A 22479-nucleotide genomic window follows, 5' to 3' on the forward strand; every position below is an offset into this window, starting at 1 on the left:
GAGTAACACACTTTAAGAAGGGTTGAAGGTGCCCCCTCTTGTGAAGTTCTCCTTGTATCATTTCAAAACAGGAGGCTCGTTTTTTCAATGCTGCCGCCTGTTGAGGATCATCCGGCAGTGTACTGTTTGTTAGATATGCCCTGATTGAATCCATCCAGGTTGAGCTTCTGTCTAGAATTCCAATAGGATTTTCCTCGATGCTTCTCTTCTCCATTACTTCCCAAAATACAGTTCGAGGAGTATCGGAGGAGGCGGACGATGCTAATTTCGAAAGTGCATCCGCCTGGTTGTTTTCGGATCTCGGCACTTGGATCAGATGGAAATCCTCAAGGGAGCCGACTGCTTGTCGGACCGCCTGTAAATACTTGATCATGGCCGGATGTGTTGCTTCGTATTCGCCGTTGTACTGACTCACTATCAATTGTGAATCAGAACAGGCGTCTATTTTCCTTGCTCCGGCCGCCTTACACATGCGGATCCCGGCTAGTAAAGCTTCATATTCTGCCTCATTGTTTGAAGCCTGGAAACTGAAGCGTAGAGCATACTCGAACCTGTCGCCCTCTGGAGATTGACATACGACGCCTGCTCCACAACCGTTTGAAGTAGAGCTTCCGTCCACATATACCTTCTAGACTTGGTCTGGAACTTGAGAGTCTGGAGGACGAGTCATCTCTACAATAAAGTCAGCAAAGGCTTGCCCCTTCACTGCTTTTCTAGGCTCGAAAGTAACTTCGAGACTCTGCATTTCTATGGCCCATTTGATCATTCGTCCGGAGGACTCCATGGTGGTAAGGGGCCGCTTGATCGGTTGGTCGGTATACACGACGACTGCATGTGCCAGAAAGTAGGGCTTCAATTTTTTAACAGCCATGAAGAGTGCCAGACCAAATTTCTCCACTAGGGGATACCTCAACTCAGCATTTTTCAGTACGTGACTGACAAAGTAGACCGGAAGTTGACAGCCGTCCCTTTCAGCAAGGAGCACCGCGCTTAACGCATGATCAGAGACGGCCAGGTACATGTAGAGATTTTCTTTGGGCAAAGGGCTGACCAGCCTCGGCAAGGAATGCAAATGAACCTTTAATTTCTGGAAGGCGGCCTCAGCATCCGACCCCCATTCAAACCTTGCCTTTTTCTTAATTGCCTGGAAAAAGTATAGGCATTTGTCGCCTGATCGGCTTAGGAATCTCCCCAAGGCCGCCAGACAACCTGTTAACTTCTGAACCTCTCGGACGGTACGAGGCGACTGCATGTCAATGACCGCCTGTACCTTCTCAGGGTTCGCCTCTATTCCTCTCTGGTTGATAAGGAATCCGAGAAATTTCCCAGACTCAACTCCAAATACACATTTCTTGGGATTGAGCATGACATGGTGCCGCCTGAGTGTGGCGAAAGTTTCTCGGAGGTCCGTCAGATGATCTTTCTGAAGTTTAGTCTTGACAATCATATCATCAATGTATGCCTCGACGTTTCTCCCAATCTGATCAAAGAACACTGTGTTTATCATTCGTTGGAAGGTAGCCGGGGCATTCTTAAGACCAAACGGCATGACCGTGTAACAGTATAATCCCTGATCAGTGACGAAGGCCGTCTTCTCCTGATCTTTCTTCCATAAAGGAATTTGATGAAAACCAGAATAGGCGTCCATAAAACTCATCAAGGCATGGCCGGCTGTTGAGTCGACCAGGTTATCAATTTTAGGCAGAGGGTAACTGTCTTTGGGGCACGCCTTGTTCAAGTCTGTGTAGTCTACACACATTCGCCAGGTGCCATTCGGCTTTTTAACAAGTACCACATTTGCAACCCAATCTGGGAAGTAACATTGCCGAATGAACCCTGCATCAAGTAATTTTTTGACTTCGGCGGCTGCCGCCTGACCTCTTTCTTCACCATGGTTCCGTTTCTTTTGTCGTACCGGCTTCTTTTTCGGATCCACAGCGAGTTTATGTACTGCCAGATCAGGACTAATGCCTGGCATTTCATGGACTTCAAATGCAAAGATGTCCTTGTATTCTTTCAACAAGTTGTGAAAGTTGTCCCCAAGGTTTCTCAGAGCAGTCGTCCCTACTTTGACTGTTCGGTCAGGATGGGAGTCGTCTAATATCAGGTCCGCATGCTCTCCAGCCGGCTGAGGGCGGAACTCATCCGGCCGGTCCCCTGCCAATGATTGCTATTTTCTTGCCTTTCTTGCGGACTCAGTCTGGGGCGCCTTTCTTTTTCTGTCGCCTGTTTCTTGAACAGGCGCACTTTCCTTGACATTGTCAAGGTCTGTTTTTTCTCCACTTGACCCAGTGGCCATAGCAGTGGGCTTGACATCCGAGAGATAGCACTCTCGGGCCATCCTCTGATCTCCCCTTAGGGAGCCGACTGTTCCGTTGTCCCTTTCAAACTTAAGCAGCATAAGTGACGGGATTATAACAGCCTTGGAATTATTCAGGGTTGGTCGACCCAAAATCATGTTGTAGGCCGAGAGTTCCTCTACCACTAGGAACCGGACTACCATGTGTCGTCCTTCCCCTTTTTCGCCCAGGCGGACGGGTAGATCTACTCGTCCCAGTGGGTGGACGACTCCTCCTCCAAAACCTATTAAAGGGTGGGAGGCTGGATGTATGCAGTCCGTCTGATATTTCAGTTTTGACAGACATTTGCTGCTGATGAGATCTGAAGAGCTCCCGGTATCTATGAGGATTCGACCAACTCTCTGGTTGGCCACTTTACATTCAATTACGAGAGGGTCGTCATGCGGCCCCCTTATTCCTCCTAGATCCTCTTCAGTGATGACAATCTCAGGAAATGTATATTTAGACGACCGTTCTTGGTGAACGGAATTTACATCTAAACGTCTTATATTATCTTTGTTGCCCCTAATAGTGGGGCCGCCTCCTGAGAAGCCGCCTGCAATGGTGTAGACGACTGCATCATTTGTATCGGAACTGTCGGCCTGTTGATTCTTTTTGGCCGACTGCTTTTTTGAGGAAGTATTCCCCGTAGATTTCTTGACATAAGTGTCAAGATCACCTTGTTCAGCCAGGCGGTCTAGGTACCGCATGAGACTGATGCAGTCATTGGTGTGATGACCAATGTCATCGTGATAAGCACAGATTTTGTCTTGGTTCCGGTTGCTCGCAGAACCCTTCATGGGGAGCGGCTTCTCAATTGAGAGCCGTCCCTTTATTTCTTTTAGGATAAACTGGTTATCCTTGTTAAACACATACTTTGGGGAGTATGGTTTGAATTCTTTTTTCTTTTTCTGGGCCGGCTGTTTAGAGGAATCAGCCGCCCAGACCCCTTTTCTTTTTTCATCTTTGTTGGACGACTGTTTCTGTCGTCCCTCTCTATTGTCGAACCTCTTCCCGTCCGACTGTTTCATCGTACACAGATCAGTTGCCTGTATATAGGCTTCTGCTTCAATCAAGGCCTCTTGAAGAGTCGCCACCCTTTTTCGAACTAAATCAAATTTGAAGGTAGACCCGTCTTTGAGACCTCTAAAAAAGTCAGTATAAGCTACCTCATCCGGTAACCTTTGAATCTGTATTCTCATCAGGTTGAACCGCCTGATGTAGGAACGAAGCCCCTCCTTTTCACCCTGCTGAATTGTTCCCAAATCAAGGGTCGTTTTCTTCGCAGGGATGTTCATTGCGAAGTTGGAGGCAAATAAGTAAGCAAGCGTCCTGAAGCTGTTTACACAACCAGTCGGCAGGTTGCCGAACCATTGCTGTGCAATTCCCTTGAGAGTCGCTGGGAAACACTTGCACCAAGTGGGATCATCCAACCCTTGAAGGTACATCAGGTTGGTGAATGCCATCAGATGGTCTTCTGGGTTAGTAGTGCCGTCATAGGCGCCTACTAGAATATTTTTTACTTTGGCCGGCTGAGCGGCTTCAATAATTTCCTTGGAGAAAGCCGTCGGCTGTTCACCAAGTCTAAGCAGCCGTAGCTGCCAGTCCATAGGTTGGACGTTTTTTGCTGCAGGTCCACCAAATGGAGGTGGCTGCATAAAATACTGTTGTTGCGGCACAAATGGTAAGTTTGGTACCGCCTGGGCACTATGAAAGCCGGACTGACGGGAGGTGCCGCCTGACTGACTCTCATGGTACGACTGAGTTGGCCTCATCGAGGCATTTCGCAAACTGTCCTGAAAATTTGAAGTAGATGCCGACTCTGATAATCGGTCACTCTTCTTCTGCTCTAGCAAGTGCCGAGCATCTGTGAACGTTTGCTTTGACCCGTCCGCCTGAATATGACGAACCGGTTTTCTATTTCCAGTAGGATAACAGAGTTTTGTGAAATCAAGAGCAGACGGCTCCCGCTTCTTGTATTTGGGATGGGGAGTCGCCTCTCGCCCTTGAACTGGCTTCCTCTTCAGTGAAGTGGAAGGTTTCTTGGCCGACTGCTCTTTGACTGAAGCAGGCGGTTTTTTGTTGATTAACTCTTGGATCTCTCCCTTGAAGTCCCTCATGAAGGTCATGAGTTCGTTCCTTGTGATGGGAGCAGACCCATCAGTCGGCTGTTGCCGAGCAAGCGGTGCGCCTGCTGGCTCGCTTCCTGTTTGAAGATACTCCCGTTCCCTTATTTCAGTATGACGGGTACGGCGGGCCCTTAGGGTCCCGTCTGGAGCTGTATGAGTTTCAACTTCAAATTCACTTTCGGTATCATGGTCCGACTGAACTTGAGGGTCGTCTAGGGGACGCCTCTCTTCTGGAGTCGGTACAGACTTGGATGCCATCTCTGAAGTACTCTCCCCACAGACGGCGCCAAATGTTTCGGGGTTTTCTGATGTCCTGCGGGAGAGTTACAATTCCGAGACTGGAACCGGACGCCTGTACCTGCAAAATAACGGAGACTCCTGAGAGCTCCGCCTCCAACGGTCAAGTTAGTACCTGATTAAGGAGTAATCAATACAGAAATTAAAGTAATGAGGTCTCTCTAGGTGAGAGTGCTTAGTGTTGGTAATCTGTGTTGTTAACGAGATTAGCCGGTTAATAAGTCTGTTCTTCTCTGCTTGATCTCTTAATTATTCCGTTCTTTTCTGTTGTGTGATTAATGAGGATTAATCGAGTATTTATAGCCTTGGGAAGCGTGCAACTCTCTAGGTTTAAGGTAAACCTAGGGCTGATCGGGCCTCTAGACTGAATTGGGCCTTGATGGCCGGTTGTCCCATTTGGCATGGGTGGACACGTGGCGTGTCTTAAGTGGTCCGTGGAGGACGTATCTGTGATCGACACGTGGCAGGCTCCTGTTGGCCTTTGTGAAGGACACGTGGCGGAACCTGGTTGGTCCACTTGTCAGACGGTGATTGGTGGATAAAAATCCCCTAATCAGTCCTCATGTTTGACGTTACGCCTGATATTATCCACCCACTTACACTTGAAAAGAGCAACCGTGAAGTCACAATAATCAAGCTCCCATATTTCTTGAATTCGACCATAGTATGACAACTCTGCATCGATAGGTGATTCATCCTTAGAACTTGCAAACTCCCTTGACGATTCCACAAGAGTTACACCACTGTTTTGGGTGGAGGAAGATTTCAAATCACGACCCTCGGCCCAAAAAGTGTACCCATTGATGTCATATCCCTCAAATGAACGGACATCATCCCTAGGACCGTACGCAAGCCACCGTACTGTATCGGTCACATTAGTATCATTCAATCCACTCATTACTCGATCACGAAACCAATCAACAAACCTCTTATTATGCAACTGCATAAGTGCCCTTTCACCTTTAGATGGAAATTCGGCACGCAAACTAGCCATGTGCTCGTCTAAATATGGGTGCACATCTGAAACATGGTGCAACACATAAAGGTGTGCTTGTAAGAACTGATCTCGGTCTGGTGACATTCGTTTCGACCCAATTGTGCCATGACCATCAAGTCTACCTTCATGTCGAGAAGTAGGAAGACCAATAGGTTGAGCAAGGGCTATGTAGTCCGCCACAAAGTTACCTATCTCCTCACCCACTATCCCTTGCATCATACTTCCTTCAGGGTGAGCCCGGTTCCGTACTTTATCTTATAATGTACCCATGTGTCTTTCAAAAGGGTAGCACCACCTCATGAACACTGGACCGCACGCTTAATCTCACGCACCAAATGAAGAACTAGATGAACCATTATGTTAAAAAAATGAGGGTGGGAAATACATCTCAAATTTGCACAAAGTCACAACCACATCTGCTTGCAAAGCATCTAGTGTACAAGGATCAAGAACTTTGCTAAAAATTGTATTGAAAAACGAACAAAGGCTTGTAATCGCTTCCCTCACGTGTTTTGGTAGAATACCACGGATTGCAATCGGTAGGAATACTTGCATCATAATGTGACAATCATGGGATTTCATACTTGTCAGCTTCAGTTCTCCATTTAAGGTTACAAATCTTTTCATGTTAGATGAGTACCCTGATGGAACCTTAATGCCGTATAGACATGCACAAAACATACGTTTCTCTACCCTTGACAATGTATAGCAAGCCGGGGGTAAATAATTCTTTTCATCCTTCCCTTTACCCTTAACTTTCTTCTTTGAGGCATCTTTGGCCTTTCCCTTTCCCTTGCTCTTCTCCTTCCCTTTTTTCGAAACATTTTCATCTTCTATTCTCGGCTCCTTCCCCTTTCTAACCTTTTCTTGAGGCCATAATTCTGGACGAATCCCCATCTCTTTCAAATCTAACCGTGCACCCTTTCCATCCTTTGTTTTGCCTGGGATATTCATAAGCGTCCCCAAAAGAGCATCACACACATTCTTCTCTATATGAATCACATCAAGACAATGCCTAACGTCATGTTCTCTCCAGTACGGAAGCTTCCAAAAGATTGATTCTTTCTTAAACAGAGCATCTGAGACCATAGTTTTTTCTGATTTTCCAAACACCGTTCATATCCCTTTCACCCGAGCACTAATGTCAGCACCAGTCAATGGTCTAGGCGCAATATCCTCTTCCACGGTTCCATCGAAAGCCTTTTTCTGCCTACGGTACGAGTGATCACGCCTAAGGAACCTTCGAGTCCGTAGGTTGACATCTTTGTGAGAATGAGTCAGGTATACGCTTGATGTGTCATCAATACATATGGGGCATTCTTTTTTCCCTTTGACCTTGTACCCACACAAGTTGTCATATGCAGGGAAGTCATTCATGGTCCACATAAGGGCTACACGCAATGTGAACATCTCGTTCTGATGAGCATCGAAAACGGAAACCCCTTCGTCCCACATCTTTCTCAAGTCGTCAATAAGCGGCGCAAGATAAACATCTATGTCGTTTCCAGGTTTCTTAGGACCAATTATTAGCAATGAAAGCATTACATACTTACGTTTCATGCACAGCCAAGGAGGCAAATTATAAATCACTAAAAGTACTGGCCATGTGTTGTGTTGGGTACTAAGAGTGCCAAATGGATTCATCCCGTCCGTGCACAACCCAAGCCTTAAATTTCTGACTTCATTACCAAATTCCTCAAACTTCAAATCAATGTTCTTCCACTGTGGATAGTCAGCTGGATGCTTCAGCATCCTGTTTTTCTTTCTTCCCTCTGCATGCCACCTCAAGTTTTTAGTGTCTTTTGGTATTGAGAACAGACGCTTAAACCTTGGAATAATGGGAAGATACCACAACACCTTAGCAGGAGGTCCCTCCGTGCCAGGATTGCAACTCATGCGCTTGTACCGCGACCGCTTGCATCGTGGACACTCCTGCAGTTGTTCATACTCATTTCGATACAAAATACTGTCATTAGGACATGCATGTATCTTCTTATACTCCAAACCAAAGGGACACATGAGCTTCTTTGCGTAATAGTAAGACTTAGGAATTTCATTCCCATCAGGCAACATATCACTTAATGCGGTCAACAAAGAAGTAAAACTGATGTCTGTCCACCCATGCTTTGACTTAATGTTGAAAAGTGTTAGCACGGCCGATAGTTTGGAGTATTTTTTGCAACCCGGGATACAAAGGCTTTTTGGAAGCCTCCGATAATAACTCAAACACTTCACCTTCAACACCATGCAACATCTCATCTACTTGTTCATCCTCGACCTCATCCGCCTGATCATCATCGGCTCCATCCTCACCATTAACAACAATATAGTCATCATTCTCGTATACCTCGTCCACATGAATCTCATTGATTCTAACACGCACATCATTCCGATCAAGATCCCCACTGTACTCTCCACTTTCTCCGTGCCAAATCCACACATGGTATAATTTCCTAAACCCACGACATAATACATGATCTCTAATGATTTCAACACTATCGTCCACATTCACATTATTACAATCAACACAAGGACAATAAAGGCCTTTGCCACCCAGTTTGCGTTGATAAGCTAAAGCCCTCTCGCAAAACTCTTAAACCCCATTCCAAAATTCCAATGTATCGCGTCTACCATACATCCAACCACGATCCTTCTCCATTTAGTAAATTGTCTCTAAACATATATAGCACCATATAATTTATAATGTGTAAGTGCTACATATTTTATGTAAATCAAATTCAAGTACAAAACGTGAATATACCATTCATATACTGAAAAAATGCATGTTTCCAAAGGGTCCTTATCACTCCAACCTAACCCATCCTTGAATGTCTATTCTCACTAGTGAATGTATGTCAACTTTCCAATTTTAAGGAAAATCCGGCAGCATATCCCCCTAGTTCTCCAAGTACACGATGTAGATAATTAATTACCCACATATGTACCCAGAGAACATAGTGAGTAAATGGGAAGCCAAGATGTTCCTTAAAATCGAAAAGAAAACATACATTCACCACCTAAGTGAGAGTACACATTCAAGAACAGTCCCAACCGGGGACTATTCAAGACTTTCTCCTAATGAGAAAGCCTTGAACGGGTATCTAGGCATATGATGATGCAAGTATTCTATATATTGTTGTATTTATTTGCAATTAAACAATACACAAGTTGCAATTTCATGAATAAACTTTTATTAAATGGATAAATAGAAAGAAATATAGCTAAGTAAAGTTTATAAGTCATACCAATATAGCAATGCAACTACCCACTTGAACTCAATATGTAGTCCTCAAGCTAATTAAACTCGTGCTTCAATTCACATATGAATCTATATATTAAAAAAACAAAAATTAGCAACGTCACTGATTCTCTAATTAATATATTCACAATTCTCTAATGTATTCACAATTCTCTAATTTATTCACAACTAATTAAGTGGCAATATCAGTATTTATTTCTCTAATTTATGCACAATTCTCTAATTTAATCACAATTCTCTAAATTATTCACAAATCTCTAATGTAATCACAATTTTCTAATTTATTCACAATTTTCTAATTTATTCACAACTAATTAGTAGCAAGGTCACTAATTCTTTAATATATTCACAATTACCCATTAAAACAACCTAAAATTACACATTAAAACATACAAAAACTCAACTAATTAAGTAACATTCTTAATAATCTCTATTATATTCATAATTACTCATTAAATCAACCTCAAAATAATCCATTAAAACTTATAAATTTTTCAACTAAGGAATAAGGTAATGCAAAATTACTCTAATCTATAATATGTATTCAAAATTACTCTAAACATACAAAATTACTCTAATGTATAATATGTATTCAAAATTTCTAAATAAACAACCAATGCAAAAATTAAAAAAATTAGGATAAAATTATATATATACATTCTTTGACTTTAATTTTCTTAACAATAATTGTTCAAAATGCTATTGAAAATAATAGAATTACATATTTCAAAATAATTGTTCATTTTTTAACAAAAAAAATAAAAACTTACCCTAAATTAGTTGGAGGTGAAAGAAGCTAAACGGATGAGAGATTGAGGACGACCCTTGCGCTGGTGGAGGTAGCAGCGGTGGTGCGCACTAGTGGAGGCAGCGCGCTTGTGGAGGGAACAACGCGGAGGTGGAGGCGGTGCGCTGCTGCTCAATGCGAACAATGCTGGTGGCCGGAGGGCGGTGAAAGACAGAGAAGGGCAGGGAAGGGAAAAGACAAGGGCAGGGGAGAATTAAGGGCGGTGGTTTTCGACAATTCGTACAATGCTGGTGGTGTTTCAACTCGTACAACAGCGGTGTTTCAATTCGACAATTCGTACAAGGGAAGGGGGAGAATTAAGGGCGGTGTTTCAATTCGAATAATGTTGGTGGCTGGAGGCCGGTGGCCGGTGAAGGTGGCGGCTGTGGTGGAGGGAAAAGGGGGAGGTTCGTTGTTCTTCAATTCGTCTCTAATGTCGGGTTAGAAAGGAATGAAAGAGAGAGAGGAAGGAGAAGAAAGAAGTAGGAAGAAGCTAGCAGGCCGCGTTTTTTATTTTTTGAAAAAAACCCGGTTTGATTGGCACCGGTTCAAACCGGTGCCTATTTTATTTTTGGCACCGATTTGAGTTGAACCGATGCCTTTTGCCTTTGTTTAAAAACCCGCCCAATTTTGGGCCGATTTTTGGCACCGGTTTGGCCCGAATCGGTGCCATATGGGGGGTGCCTAATGCTATTTTTCTACTAGTGTATATTTTAAGAAAGGAAACTCGTTCGATGTCTAATCCAAAGTTATTAATTAAATAATTAATATTGCTAGTTATGAGTCAAAGGTAAGTTGACTGTGATTGTATGGTAAGCATGTTTTATTACTATTCTTATTGATGGGATATTCATGTTAGTGTGGTGCATATGCATTCAGTTTTTGTTGATCCGTACTTTCTTGTTTGTGTTTGGCTATCCTTTAGTTGGCCCTACTATGACTCATTTATATGGTGAGTAGAGGGTTGAAATAAAGGAGAAATGACAGGTACTTGAATCATGTTGAGCATGATGGGAATGAGTGTCGTTGTTATGCTTTCCAAGTTTTATATATTGAATTATTTTATTATGGACTAACCCTAATGTGTTTATTTTAAGTTAGATTTTTATAAAGGCTATGTTTGGAATGGATCCAACTTGTGATTTAATTATTTTTATTTTGTTTTGAGTTTGTGAACTCAAGTTTTATTTTGAAAGTTGGTTTTTAATTTATACTTCCGATGTGTGACTTTGAAAAATAGCTTTAGCCGTTATCACGGTGGCGTTATATTTTGGTTATTTCCTCACAAAAATATTTTTAATCAGAATAAAAAGAGTAATTTAAAATAAGGAAATTTCCGGGGTATTACTCAATTTATGTGGCGCCATCTCATTTCTTCTTATAACCCCCAATTTAAAAGGATATTTAATGTGATTAATCACCACAATTATTCTCTAGATAAGTAACTCTCATAACCCCGATTTATGATGATGTTTAAGGTGATTATTCACTTCTATTGATACTTGAGATTCTCTTTTATGTTATTTCATGTTTCTCTATAAATAGAAGAAGCCTTTTTTTTATAACTTTGACACTTGAAAAATAAATACATCAAGCACAATAGTCTAAACACATTCTCTATTCGGGATAAGTTATTTGCTCAAACCTTCCACCCAAAAGTGTCTTTGTGTGGAAGTAGTGTGTTAATCATAGGGTTCGTGCCCGCGAATACAATTAAGCACCTTAGTTGCGCCAAAAATTCGTTTTCAAATCAGTGATTTGCATCACGACACACCAATATTGTTCCACTGTTTGTAGGGGTGTGCACGGTGCGGTTTGTGATTTTTTCAAACCGCACCAAACCGCAATTCTATACAAACCGCACCAAACCGCACCGCAAAATACGGTTTGGTGCGGTGCGGTTTGCGGTTTTTCCATAATTTTTTTACCTCACAAATAATGATTATTTTCTAATCTTTTGTTATGAAATTTTTACTTGGAAACTGTACAACTATGCAAATAATTCAATAAAGAAGTAGTGCTTTACTTTAATGTTAATAGTGACCTGGTAACATGCCAAGGCAAACATGGAGCAAAATCATTAAGTAAACCACAACCACTCCATTACAACTCCAAAGCACAAGAAACGGAGAGTAATAAGAAAGGAAAACTTTGGTTTTCTTAATAATGACCCACACAATTGAGTACATATAAATACAATATAAGAGTCTTCTTTCCATATAAGAGTCTTTGCATTAAATTACGGTTTGCGGTGCGGTTTGGCTTGAAATTTTTTTGAAACCGCACCAAACCGCAAAACCGCGGTTTGGTCAAATTTGAAAACCGCACCGTAATTTCCAAACCGCAAACCGCACCAAACCGCTAAATTGCGGTTTGGTTTGCGGTTTGGTGCGGTCTAGACCGTACTCTACACAACCCTAATTGTTTGTGATATATTTTTTTACGGCTATTTCACCAAATGCCACTGAGTACTTTAAAAATTCACCAAATGCCATCGGGTTTTACAAAATTCACCAAATGCCACTGACAAACATTATATTGACATGACGTGCCATTAATGAGGTATGACCGTTAACTATCCGTTACTATAATTCTTAATTCACCAAATACCACTGACTACTTTTGATTTTTCATGAAATGTCATTATTGATATAAATTATTACACAATATACCTATGACCTAATGAGTTATAACGCCTAGTTAGTTTCACCTTTTTTGAATTTTTTTTGGGGTAAAATAGCCATTACACCCAATTTGTTGTATAAATTTAAATGCATAGCTAAATTGTTATGCCATTTTAGTTTTTGAATATTAGAAGTCAACAGTGTTTTATAATTTAGAGTATTTGAGACAAATTGCATGGTGTTTAATTATTTGCTTAGAAAATGGTGTTGCAATTAATTAAACTAGTAATAAGAGCAAATCAAGGAGTAGTAATCTCCATTAACGCAACCCGATCGACGCGAGAGTGAGGGTAAAACTCACTGAATTGCAGCCCGATCAGGTCATCACCACTTGATCGGGCGCGTATGCGAGGTTGAGAAAATCTGCCCCGTCGCTCGATCGCTCTAAATTATTCAACACTGTTGACTTCTAATGTTCAAAAACTAGAATGGCATAACAATTTAGCTATACAACAAATTGGGTGTAATGGCTATTTTATCCCAAAAAGAAATTCAAAAAAGGTGAAACTAACTAGCTGTTATAACTCATTAGGTCATAGTTATATTGTGTAATAATTTATATAAATAATGGCATTTCATGAAAAATCAAAAATAGTCAGTGGCAATTGGTGAATTAAGAATTATAGTAATGGATAGTTAACGGTCATGCCTCATTAATGACACGCAATGACAATATAATGTTTGTCAGTGGCATTTGGTGAATTTTGAAAAACCCGATGACATTTGGTGAATTTTTAAAGTACTCAGTTTTATTTGGTGAAATAGCCGTTTTTTTTTATCTTACTTAATATTTTTAATTTTTTTATATTATTTGTGTTGGACTACTTATATATGATGCAATACATTTTATTTCATTTTACTATACTAATTGTAAAATATAAAAATATATATATTTATATATGATGCAATACATTTCATTTCATTTTACTATACTATTGACTGCATTTACATTGTTTTTTAAACATGACGCCACAGATATAACTTCTAAACAGTGTCATTATAGTTCTAGTGAAATATAAAACACGAACTTAGATAAATAAATAGAATAATACAATATAATATATAACTTAAGAGTCGATTCAATGATGTTGAAACAAATCCCCAACCCTGCTTTCTCATTCAATCCCGCCTAAATCTAAATCCCTCCAACAAAAAAACTAATTTAAATTTCAAAAAAAATATGACAATTTAGTAAATTAGTTTCACGGGTTTGATAGCTGCAACCTCCACTCTTCATCTTCCCACTATCTTGCCTAACCTCCTGTAGACAACCAGTTGTGTCTCCCCAAAATCAAACCCAGTGATGAATACCTTTCATGTCATTTAATTATCGAACAAAACAAAAGTGTGAAAAGCCTAGTGATGAGGATTTTTTATTAAAATATCTCTTCATCTGTTTTTGAAAATATTTCTTTTCTTACTATATTTTTGAAAAACGTGCATTCCAGTTTAGTATGGTCCATGATATGGGTCTAATAATGGTGTAGTTAAATGGGGTTTGAAAAAACCTTTCCAACGATATATTATAAGCCCAATTCCGATGAATAATGAGGAAGTTATGGCCAAAATATTAAACTGGTTGGATATATCTTAAAAATTATCTTTCCAATGATATATTATAATATTAAATCCGAGCTATAACGAAAAAGATATGAATGAGATAAAAAACACTATCCAAAATTGACACCATCCCACTATTTCAGCCATATCTTTTTATCTAAAAAATATTTTAATCTGATTATAATTGGGTTGGAAAGTAGACTTCAAGAGATTTCCAACGACATATCATATGCTTTATTTGGACTTCTGGATCAAAAGATATGATAAAAACAAAATCCGCAAAAACTTCTGTCTATCGAGTTTTATTTTGATTCGAATTCGGATTCTTGTCTTATTCTTCGACTCTCTTTTTTCTTTATAAATAGAGGTCATATCTCCCATGTTTTCAATCATCAACTCTCGTCAAGAATTTCTTGATTCTATCTCTCTTTCTAAGCCTAGCCTTTTACAAACACAATTCCTCATACATTAGCACTAGACACACCTAGCCAAGTTCGAAATTGCCTTCGCCCTAGACGTGAAAGGTTTAACATTTCTGAGGGTTTGGTCCCAAATCTCTATTTCAATCATTATTTAATTTAATTGTTTGATTTACTATTTTCCTTGAAGTTACTAACGCGTGTATTTTGTTATTAGAAAGAGGTACGAGGCATCCAAGTAAGTGCTTTAATTGATTTTATTGTTATTATGATATAGAGATCATGTCTAGGTTATTATGATTCCTAGTGTCATGTTAGGGTGTTTTGATCTTCCTAGTAACATGTTTAGGGTAACAACTATAATATCTAATATCAAATATGACAATTGTTATTCCTGCGATGCTTCCTATTCTTTCTAATATATCATGTTAGTATCATGTTAGGGCTATGTATTTGATCTTTGATGTTTAGTGACATGCTAGGGTTTGTTATTAATCTTGTTAGTATCATGCCTATGTTCTTGCTATTAATATTATGCTTTAATATGATTATTATTGCTATAATTGTTATGATTTATTTATTTTATCATGTTGCTTGATATTATTTATTGTTATTGCTTGATCACGCCTTTTATGCATGTTTAAAGGAATTTGGTACTTGTAATCATGCTTAATAAGATAATTAATAATCTTGTTTAGGGTTAATTTGATTGTAATTCAAGTGATCTTCAATAATAGTTTATTTGTGCATTAAATTCAACCAACATAGATAAACAGGTTTAGGGTAAACCTATTGATTGCATGTTAGTCAGAAAGTGCACATGAATACGATCACAATAAAGTAGAGGCCTATTATTAGGGTAGGTTCAATCTCTTTTAGGTTGGATTTGTACCTTCATCCCCGAACTTCTAGTCATTGTTGCAGACCTATTGGAGTTAACGATCTCCTGGATCGTTAAGGGGTGTAACCTTCACCCTGTGAACGGTTTACAAGTTCCTAAAACTTGTTGGCGACTCTTTTGCTCTATCTTCCTTCCATTTGGACGCCACCATGCTTTAGTGTATGATCACAGTGGGGTTCAAGTTAGGGGTAATGCTTGAAATATTCTCTACACCTCCCCTCATCAATCACAAGTTCACAACTCCTCTTTCTACATGGTGAAATAGTATGAATCGTCAAGTTGTTGAAATTTATATATGTTAGTGCATTCTCACTTTGCAAACTATGATAATCCTTAGTTTTTATTTTTATTCAGAATATATTTTCTTATAATATTATATTAATTTTTTTATTTTTTATTGGGTTTTCTTATAATTTCTTTAGTTTCTGCTTCAAGGAATTAAGGGTTGGTGTGAGGTAATATATATATGATTGTACTGTTGCTACATTATTATATGGAAAAATGAAAATAAATAATCCCACCTTTTCCTGATCTAACAATAACAATCCCACCTTTTGATTATTACGAGGCAATCCCACCTTTGTATGTCATCTTCTTTTAATAGACCTTGACTGGTTAGTGACCAATTTTTATAGGTTATATGCCACGTGTTAGATTTTAATTGGTTCGTTATATTTTTTTTTAAGAAAAAAAAATACAGAAAAAAAAGATGACCGTAAAATCCTTACCCCAGCCACCACCAAAGATCGGCCGACCTCCCTCCTTAATGTCCGAAAAGCGCCGGTCGACACCTACCCACCCACCAGGTGACGTGTTTTTAGGGGCTGAGATGGGGATTTTTGGGGTATTTAGGGAGGTTGAGTGGGATTGTCGGTGGTTTTTCGGCAACTGTAGGGGTTAATCGAGGCTGGGATGGAGGTCTTCGGTGGTAATAAGGGTAAATCGGGGCTGGGATGGGGTGTTTTGTTGGTTTTTTCGGCGGTTTAGGGGTTTATCGGGGCTGGGCTAGCGGTATTTGGTGGGCATAGGGGTTTTCAGCGGCTGGGTATTGTTTTCAGGGTGGTGGTTCTGGTGTCGGAGTTAAATTTGGGTTAGGGGTGATTTCGGGGGTGACTTTTGGTGGTTCCGGTCGGCGTTTTTGGGGGTTAAGGCTGGTATCCGGCCATTTTTAGGTGGGCCTAGGGTATGGGGTAGGGGTTTCTCGGTGGCTATGGGGGTGGGGGTGGGCTGATGGGTTTTTTTGTTTTTTATTTTATATTTTTTTTACCTTTTTTTTGTTAACTTTTACTATTTTGTCCAATCATCAAGCCAAATGTGGCTTTAAAATAATTAAAAAAAAAACATGTTAACTTGTTTAATAGGTTGTAGGTAAAAAAATCCTATTAAAAGAATATGACATACAAAGGTGGGATTGCCTCGTAATAATCAAAAGGTGGGATTGTTATTGTCAGATCAGACAAAGGTGGGATTATTTAGTTCCATTTTTCCTTATTATATTCCTTAATTAATTTCACAAATTTTAATGGTGTTTTAATTTATATTATTTTATCTTATGATGATATACTTTTGATATATGATGTAGTGCATTTGTGTTGATCCAGTATTTGTTGGAAATCGACCTCATGAAATCGGAATTTCATTTTGTGAGTAGTTTCACATTTTTCCTCTTCAAACGCCAATAATAATAGTTTTTGTTTGCTTTGTTGAATTAATGGTTATTATGTTTAGGAAAATTTGCAAATTGCAGCCATTTAAAGTTCGTATTTTGCAAATTGCAGCCATTTAAAAAATAAACGGCTATTTCACCAAATGCCACTGAGCACTTTGGAAATTCACCAAATGCCATCCAACTTTTCAAAATTCACCTAATGTCTCTCACAAACAGTACAATGACATGACGTGCCATTAATGAGGTTTGGACGTTAACAATCCGTTATTGCAAAACTTATTTCATTAAATGCCACTCAACTGTTTATATATTTCACCAAATGCCATTACTTTTTCAGGTTTTACACAAAACACCTCTGATTTAATGAGTTGCAACGGCTAGTTATTTTTGTAACATATTTTAATTTTTTTGGGGGAAAACTAGCCGTTGCAACCCTTTTTTTGTATAAATTCGTCCCTAATAACACACAAAGGTAGCCCTTTGTTATCTAATCACGAGTTTACTATCAAACACATCTTCCTCAATAAATGAGTGTGCATAAGTTCCAAAAAATTTTTGCAAGTGTGGTAGGAAATACGCAATCAGAAGCTCGGAGTCAACATGTAATCCACAAAGGTTGTATTATAAGTGTGACTCATGTAATAGCTTCAAATGGTGTAAAGCTCAAATGCAAGAAGAAGTTCAAAGTAGGGGAAGCTCATTTGTAAGGGATGACTCAGCACAAAGCAACTTGTATGAAGAAGTGAAACAATTGAAGAAGAAAATCAAGCAACAACACAAAGTTATGAATTGTATAATGAAATTAGAGGCACTGATGTGTGTTGTAATTGTGATTGTAATGATGAAATGAAATGGATTAATGTAATTTGCAATGAAATTTAATAAAGAGGGAAATTTAATTATGTCCATACTATAAAATAGCTTCCTGTTTATACAAAAAAAGCTTCATGTTCAAAACATGAGCTTACTGTTTGCATCAGTTTCCCAAAAATATAACATGGACATGTCAAAATAAACAACACACCACACACTATAATGATTATGTTCAAAAAATTACATTGAATGTTCAGGCTGTGGGTGTATTAAGAAGGGGATTTGTTGTCCATTCATGCTGCTGCTTTCTTTGATTTCTTCTTGGGATAAGAGGTTTCCTTTGATGTGGTTGCTTCAGCTGTTGAGGTTTTTTTCCTAGATGAACAACTCAACATGTTGTGCCCCAATTTTACCATATAAGCTGCACTTAACTGTAGAATGCCTCTTCCCTTTTCTAGCTTCATTTGGCCCTCTTCTTCTTTGCTTTTTTGGTCTTCCTGCAGATCTTTTTACCATTGGTGGTAATATCTCAGGAAGGTTGACTGATGGCCAATGACTTGGGTCTGGCATTGGGTGCATATGCTCTGCATAAGTAAGCTTGTATGCCTTCCCTTTGAAGCAAGGAGCTACAAAGTCTGTAGGTTGTAGCCTCTAGTGATATATAACCCTTAGCACATGTTTGCAAGGGAAACCTGAATGCTGCCACTTCCCACACCCACAAGTGCCTCTGCTGAGCTTGATGGGAAAATGCACATGTTGGTCTCTAACCTCAAATTCATCACCACCACAAGGGGTTGCATAGCATAGCCTAGACTCATCTGATCTCGCTAGCAGAATCTTTGTTGCATACTCAGTTAGGTCCATATCCCCCATGCCCATGGCTTTGTCAAACCTTGAGCTAATCCTCTTCATTGCCCATTGCCTTATTGCTGCAATACAACATTCACACAACACTGTCAATACAAAGAATTCATTTGTGTTAAAGAAAATATTTTTGTGTTGTGTGGTTACCTTCAAGTAATCTTAAAACAGGGAGATCTCTGTAAGGTTGTGTGCATGAGTTGAATGAGTCTACAAAATTTGTAGTGTTATGATCATAACACAATGCAGGATCAAACTTATGCCTAGACCAAACCTCAGTGCAGCTCTCTAAGTATTCAACAACCTTAGGATTGTACTCATGTATTTTCTTCATTGCTTTGTTGAATACATACTCATTATATGCATCTGCTACAATCCAGAAAAGCTTATGAAAGGCTGAACCACTAAATCCTTTGGCCTTGCAGTTTGTGTACAAGTGCTGGAAACACACTCTTCTTGTTGCTCTGGGAATGTTTCAAGGATTGATGTGTCAACACCCTGCATGGAAAGCTATCAGTTAATACCTAAGACAATAAATCATCATTTTTTAAAAAATCTTCTCAAAGGTGGCTTACCTTCATCCTGTCAGAGATGAAAGTCCAATCATCTCTACTACAACCTTCCTTGTCAAATAGGATTTTCAAGTTCCTTAGGAAATAACCCCAATTGTCAATGCTCTCAGTCCCAACCACTCCATAAGCTATGAGAAAAATCTCATTGTTCCCATCAATCCCAAGTGCAGTCAGCAAGATTCCCTTGAAATGCCCACTTAAGTGAGCTCCATCAATGCCAATTATAGGTCTGCAGCCTCTCAAGAATCCCCTACATTGGGCAGCAAATGAAAAAAAAAAAGCCTTGAATCTTGGTGGCTGATTTGCAGTTGATTCACCCCAACTGACCAGAGCATAATTCCCTGGGTTAGTTTCTTTTACCATTTCAGCATACTTAGGCAGTAGTGAGTATGCCTCTCTATACCCCCCATGAATTCTCTCCTTACACATTGCCTTCACCTTGTAAAAGAGCCTCTTTTTAACTTCAATCATGTACCTTTCCATACAAAGTCTTTGTAAAGACTCAACTGGGATGTCATGATTTGCTTGAATGTCTGACTGCAGTTGTCTACACAGCCACTCAGAAGTTACAACTGAGTTAAGCTCCAACCGTCCACAACTTCTATGCTCCCCTGTTAAAGTTTTGATTGCCCAGCTCACCTTGTTTGTCATGGTGGAAGCATGGATTCTCTAGTCGCAACCATCTACTGCACACCTTGCTATATATCTTGTTTTGTCATTCTTTTCAACATAAACACCAAATCCTTCTTGTATGCAGTAGTCTTTAATAACTTCCAGAAATGACTCCCTATCTCCAAATATCAACCATGGCTCTAATTTGATTGCTCCAAACTCTTAATGTGTCCAAATCTTTCCATTCTTGTAGGTCTTATCCATGGTTGAACTACCATCTAGATAATCCTCAAATTGCTTCTCCTGAATGTCATCATTTAGACAATCTATCACTGTCTCATCCTCTATGAAATCACCAATATCTGATTCAGAGTCATCTTCACTATCTGATTGCATATAATCATCATCTTCACTATCACTACCAGTCTCAGCTTACCTTTGCTCACTCAACTCATCAGGTACTCTGTTTGTACCCTTATTTCTTTTTTATCTCCTTACAGTAACAGATTTCCCCTCAAAAGTAACCTTTTTTGTTGCACTCTTCTTGGACCTAAATCCCTCAGGTCTTGACCTGCCTCCCTTTTTAGGATTAGAACATGGAGCTGCTGTAGATTCTGGTTCTTGAGTTGAGGTGTTTAGTGGTACTATTGCAGTTTGTGGTTCAGGTGAAACTGGTGGTGGACTTACATGAAGTTCAGAAGAAACTGGAGGTTGAGGTGGTTGTTGTGGTGGTGGGGTTGTTTCTGGTTGATTTGAAGCTGGGTGTTGAGGTGGTGTTGTTGTTTGTGGTTGGATAGAGGATTGACTGGTTGTTTTCCTTGCCCTTTTTTTAGGTGTTGTTTTCCTTGCCCTTTTTTTGGTGTTATTTTGGACTGGTTTAGAGGTGAAGGTGGGTAGGAGTGTTTAGGCGAAGTTGAGGCTTGAGTACTTTCTTCAGCCACAGGCTGAGATGGCCCAGGGAATACTTCATCAGCAATTGGAGTGTCAAACACTCTTATATACACAAAATCACCATCATCAAGATTAGTCATAGGAACCTCAACTGCAACCTTAAAAGCTTCCTGTTCTTCCAACTCTCTCTCAGCCTGGGACTTTTCCTGTTCCAATCTAGCATTCTCAGCCATGGCCTTTACCCTTTTATCCCAATTAGCCAGAGCATCCTTAAACACCTGTGTAGACACCCATTTGTGTCTCCCTAAAACCAAAACCCAGTGATGAGTACCTTTCGTGTCAAATCATAATCGAATGAAGTGAAAGTGTGGAAAGTTTAGTGTTGCGGATAGTTTTCATTTCTTTTCTCTTCTCTCTGTTTTTGAAAACTTCTTTTAAGAAAAACTGTCAATCCAGTTTGATTGGTCCATGATATGGGTCCAATAGTAGTGTAGTTGGATGGGGCTTGACGAGAGTTTTCCAACGATATATTATAAGCCCAATTCCGATGAATATTGAGGAAGTTATGGCCAATTTACTGAACTGGGCCCTGTTTGAGCCTTATATGCGGCCCAATGATCTAGGGGAGGGCCTAATATAGATTTATCATTCCTAATGCAATTAGGAATTGTTTTAGTCTTTTAGGTTCTTCTAGAAGGTTCTTTTCATTCCTAATTCAATTAGCATTGATAAATTGACTTTTGTTGACTTTTCTGAGTTTTAATTAAAATCAAAGAGCATTTTTTTGAGGAAAAATACGATTTTATCCTCCTGTACGGCAATTTTTATCTGATTTAAGAAAACGCGTGAATTTCTGAATCAGCGCCAAACGCCAGCTGTAGCGCCTGGCGCTACGCTTGGCGCTTGTCACTAGCATTGGCGCCTAACGCTAATGTTGGCATCTGGCGCCAATAGCCAGCGTTGGCGCTAATTCAATTTTATGTGCGCCAGAACTCTGTTTTGATATTTTATCTTTTTGGCTGATTTTTCTCTATAATTAACGTCGTAAAAACTCCGTTTTCATTCACCAATTATCACCAGTTTTCATCAACAACAATCAGATCTTATCAACCAATTCTCTCTCTCTCTCTCTCTCTTTTTTCTAAACTAGCTTCTCTCAAATACAAAATTCTGCATTTATTAGATCTAGAAACACCTAGCCATATTTGAAGTTGCCTTCGCCCTAGACGTGAAAGGTTTAATTTCTGAGGGTTTGGTCCCAAATCTTTATTTCAATTATTTAATTTAATTGTTTTGTTTATTATTTTCCTTGAAGTTACTAACGTGTGTATTTTGTTATTAGAAAGAGGTACGAGGCATCCAAGTAAGTACTTTAATGGTTTTATTGATATTATGATGTAGAGATCATGTTTAGGTTGTTATTATGATATTCCTAGTATCATGTCTAGGGTAAATTTAATGCTAAATATGATCGTTACAATGCCTTTTATTTTCTTCCTAATATTTTTGATTCCTAGTATCATGTTAGGGTTAAAGATTTGATTTTTATGCTTAGTGACATGCTAGGGTTTGTTATTAATCTTGTTAGTATCATGCCTAGGATCTTGCTATTTTAATTATGCTTTAACATGATTATTTTAATTATAATTTATTATTATGATTTTTATAATTGTTTTGATTATGATTATT

At 39.3% G+C, this 22479-nt stretch overlaps 1 protein-coding gene across 1 annotated transcript; it reads right to left on the minus strand.

Annotated features, from left to right (window-relative positions):
* Positions 1-19084: 19084 nt before the first annotated feature.
* LOC110739372 lies at positions 19085-19938 on the minus strand. The gene is made up of 2 exons (XM_021919827.1): positions 19291-19938; positions 19085-19213 (listed from the first exon to the last, which is right to left on the minus strand). Exons 1-2 carry the CDS (start codon positions 19936-19938, stop codon positions 19085-19087), a joined length of 777 nt encoding a protein of 258 aa, XP_021775519.1.
* Positions 19939-22479: the final 2541 nt, after the last annotated feature.

Source organism: Chenopodium quinoa, unplaced genomic scaffold, assembly GCF_001683475.1.
Source record: "Chenopodium quinoa cultivar QQ74 unplaced genomic scaffold, ASM168347v1, whole genome shotgun sequence".
Taxonomy (NCBI): domain Eukaryota; kingdom Viridiplantae; phylum Streptophyta; class Magnoliopsida; order Caryophyllales; family Amaranthaceae; genus Chenopodium; species Chenopodium quinoa.

Excerpts from the sequence above, each read along its gene's own strand:
- LOC110739372 (XM_021919827.1), bottom strand. The coding sequence starts at position 19,938 with ATGACAAACAAGGTGAGCTGGGCAATCAAAACTTTAACAGGGGAGCAT. Across the intron at positions 19,214-19,290 it reads TCATCTCTGACAGGATGAAG|GGTGTTGACACATCAATCCT; the intron begins GTAAGCCACCTT and ends CTTTCCATGCAG.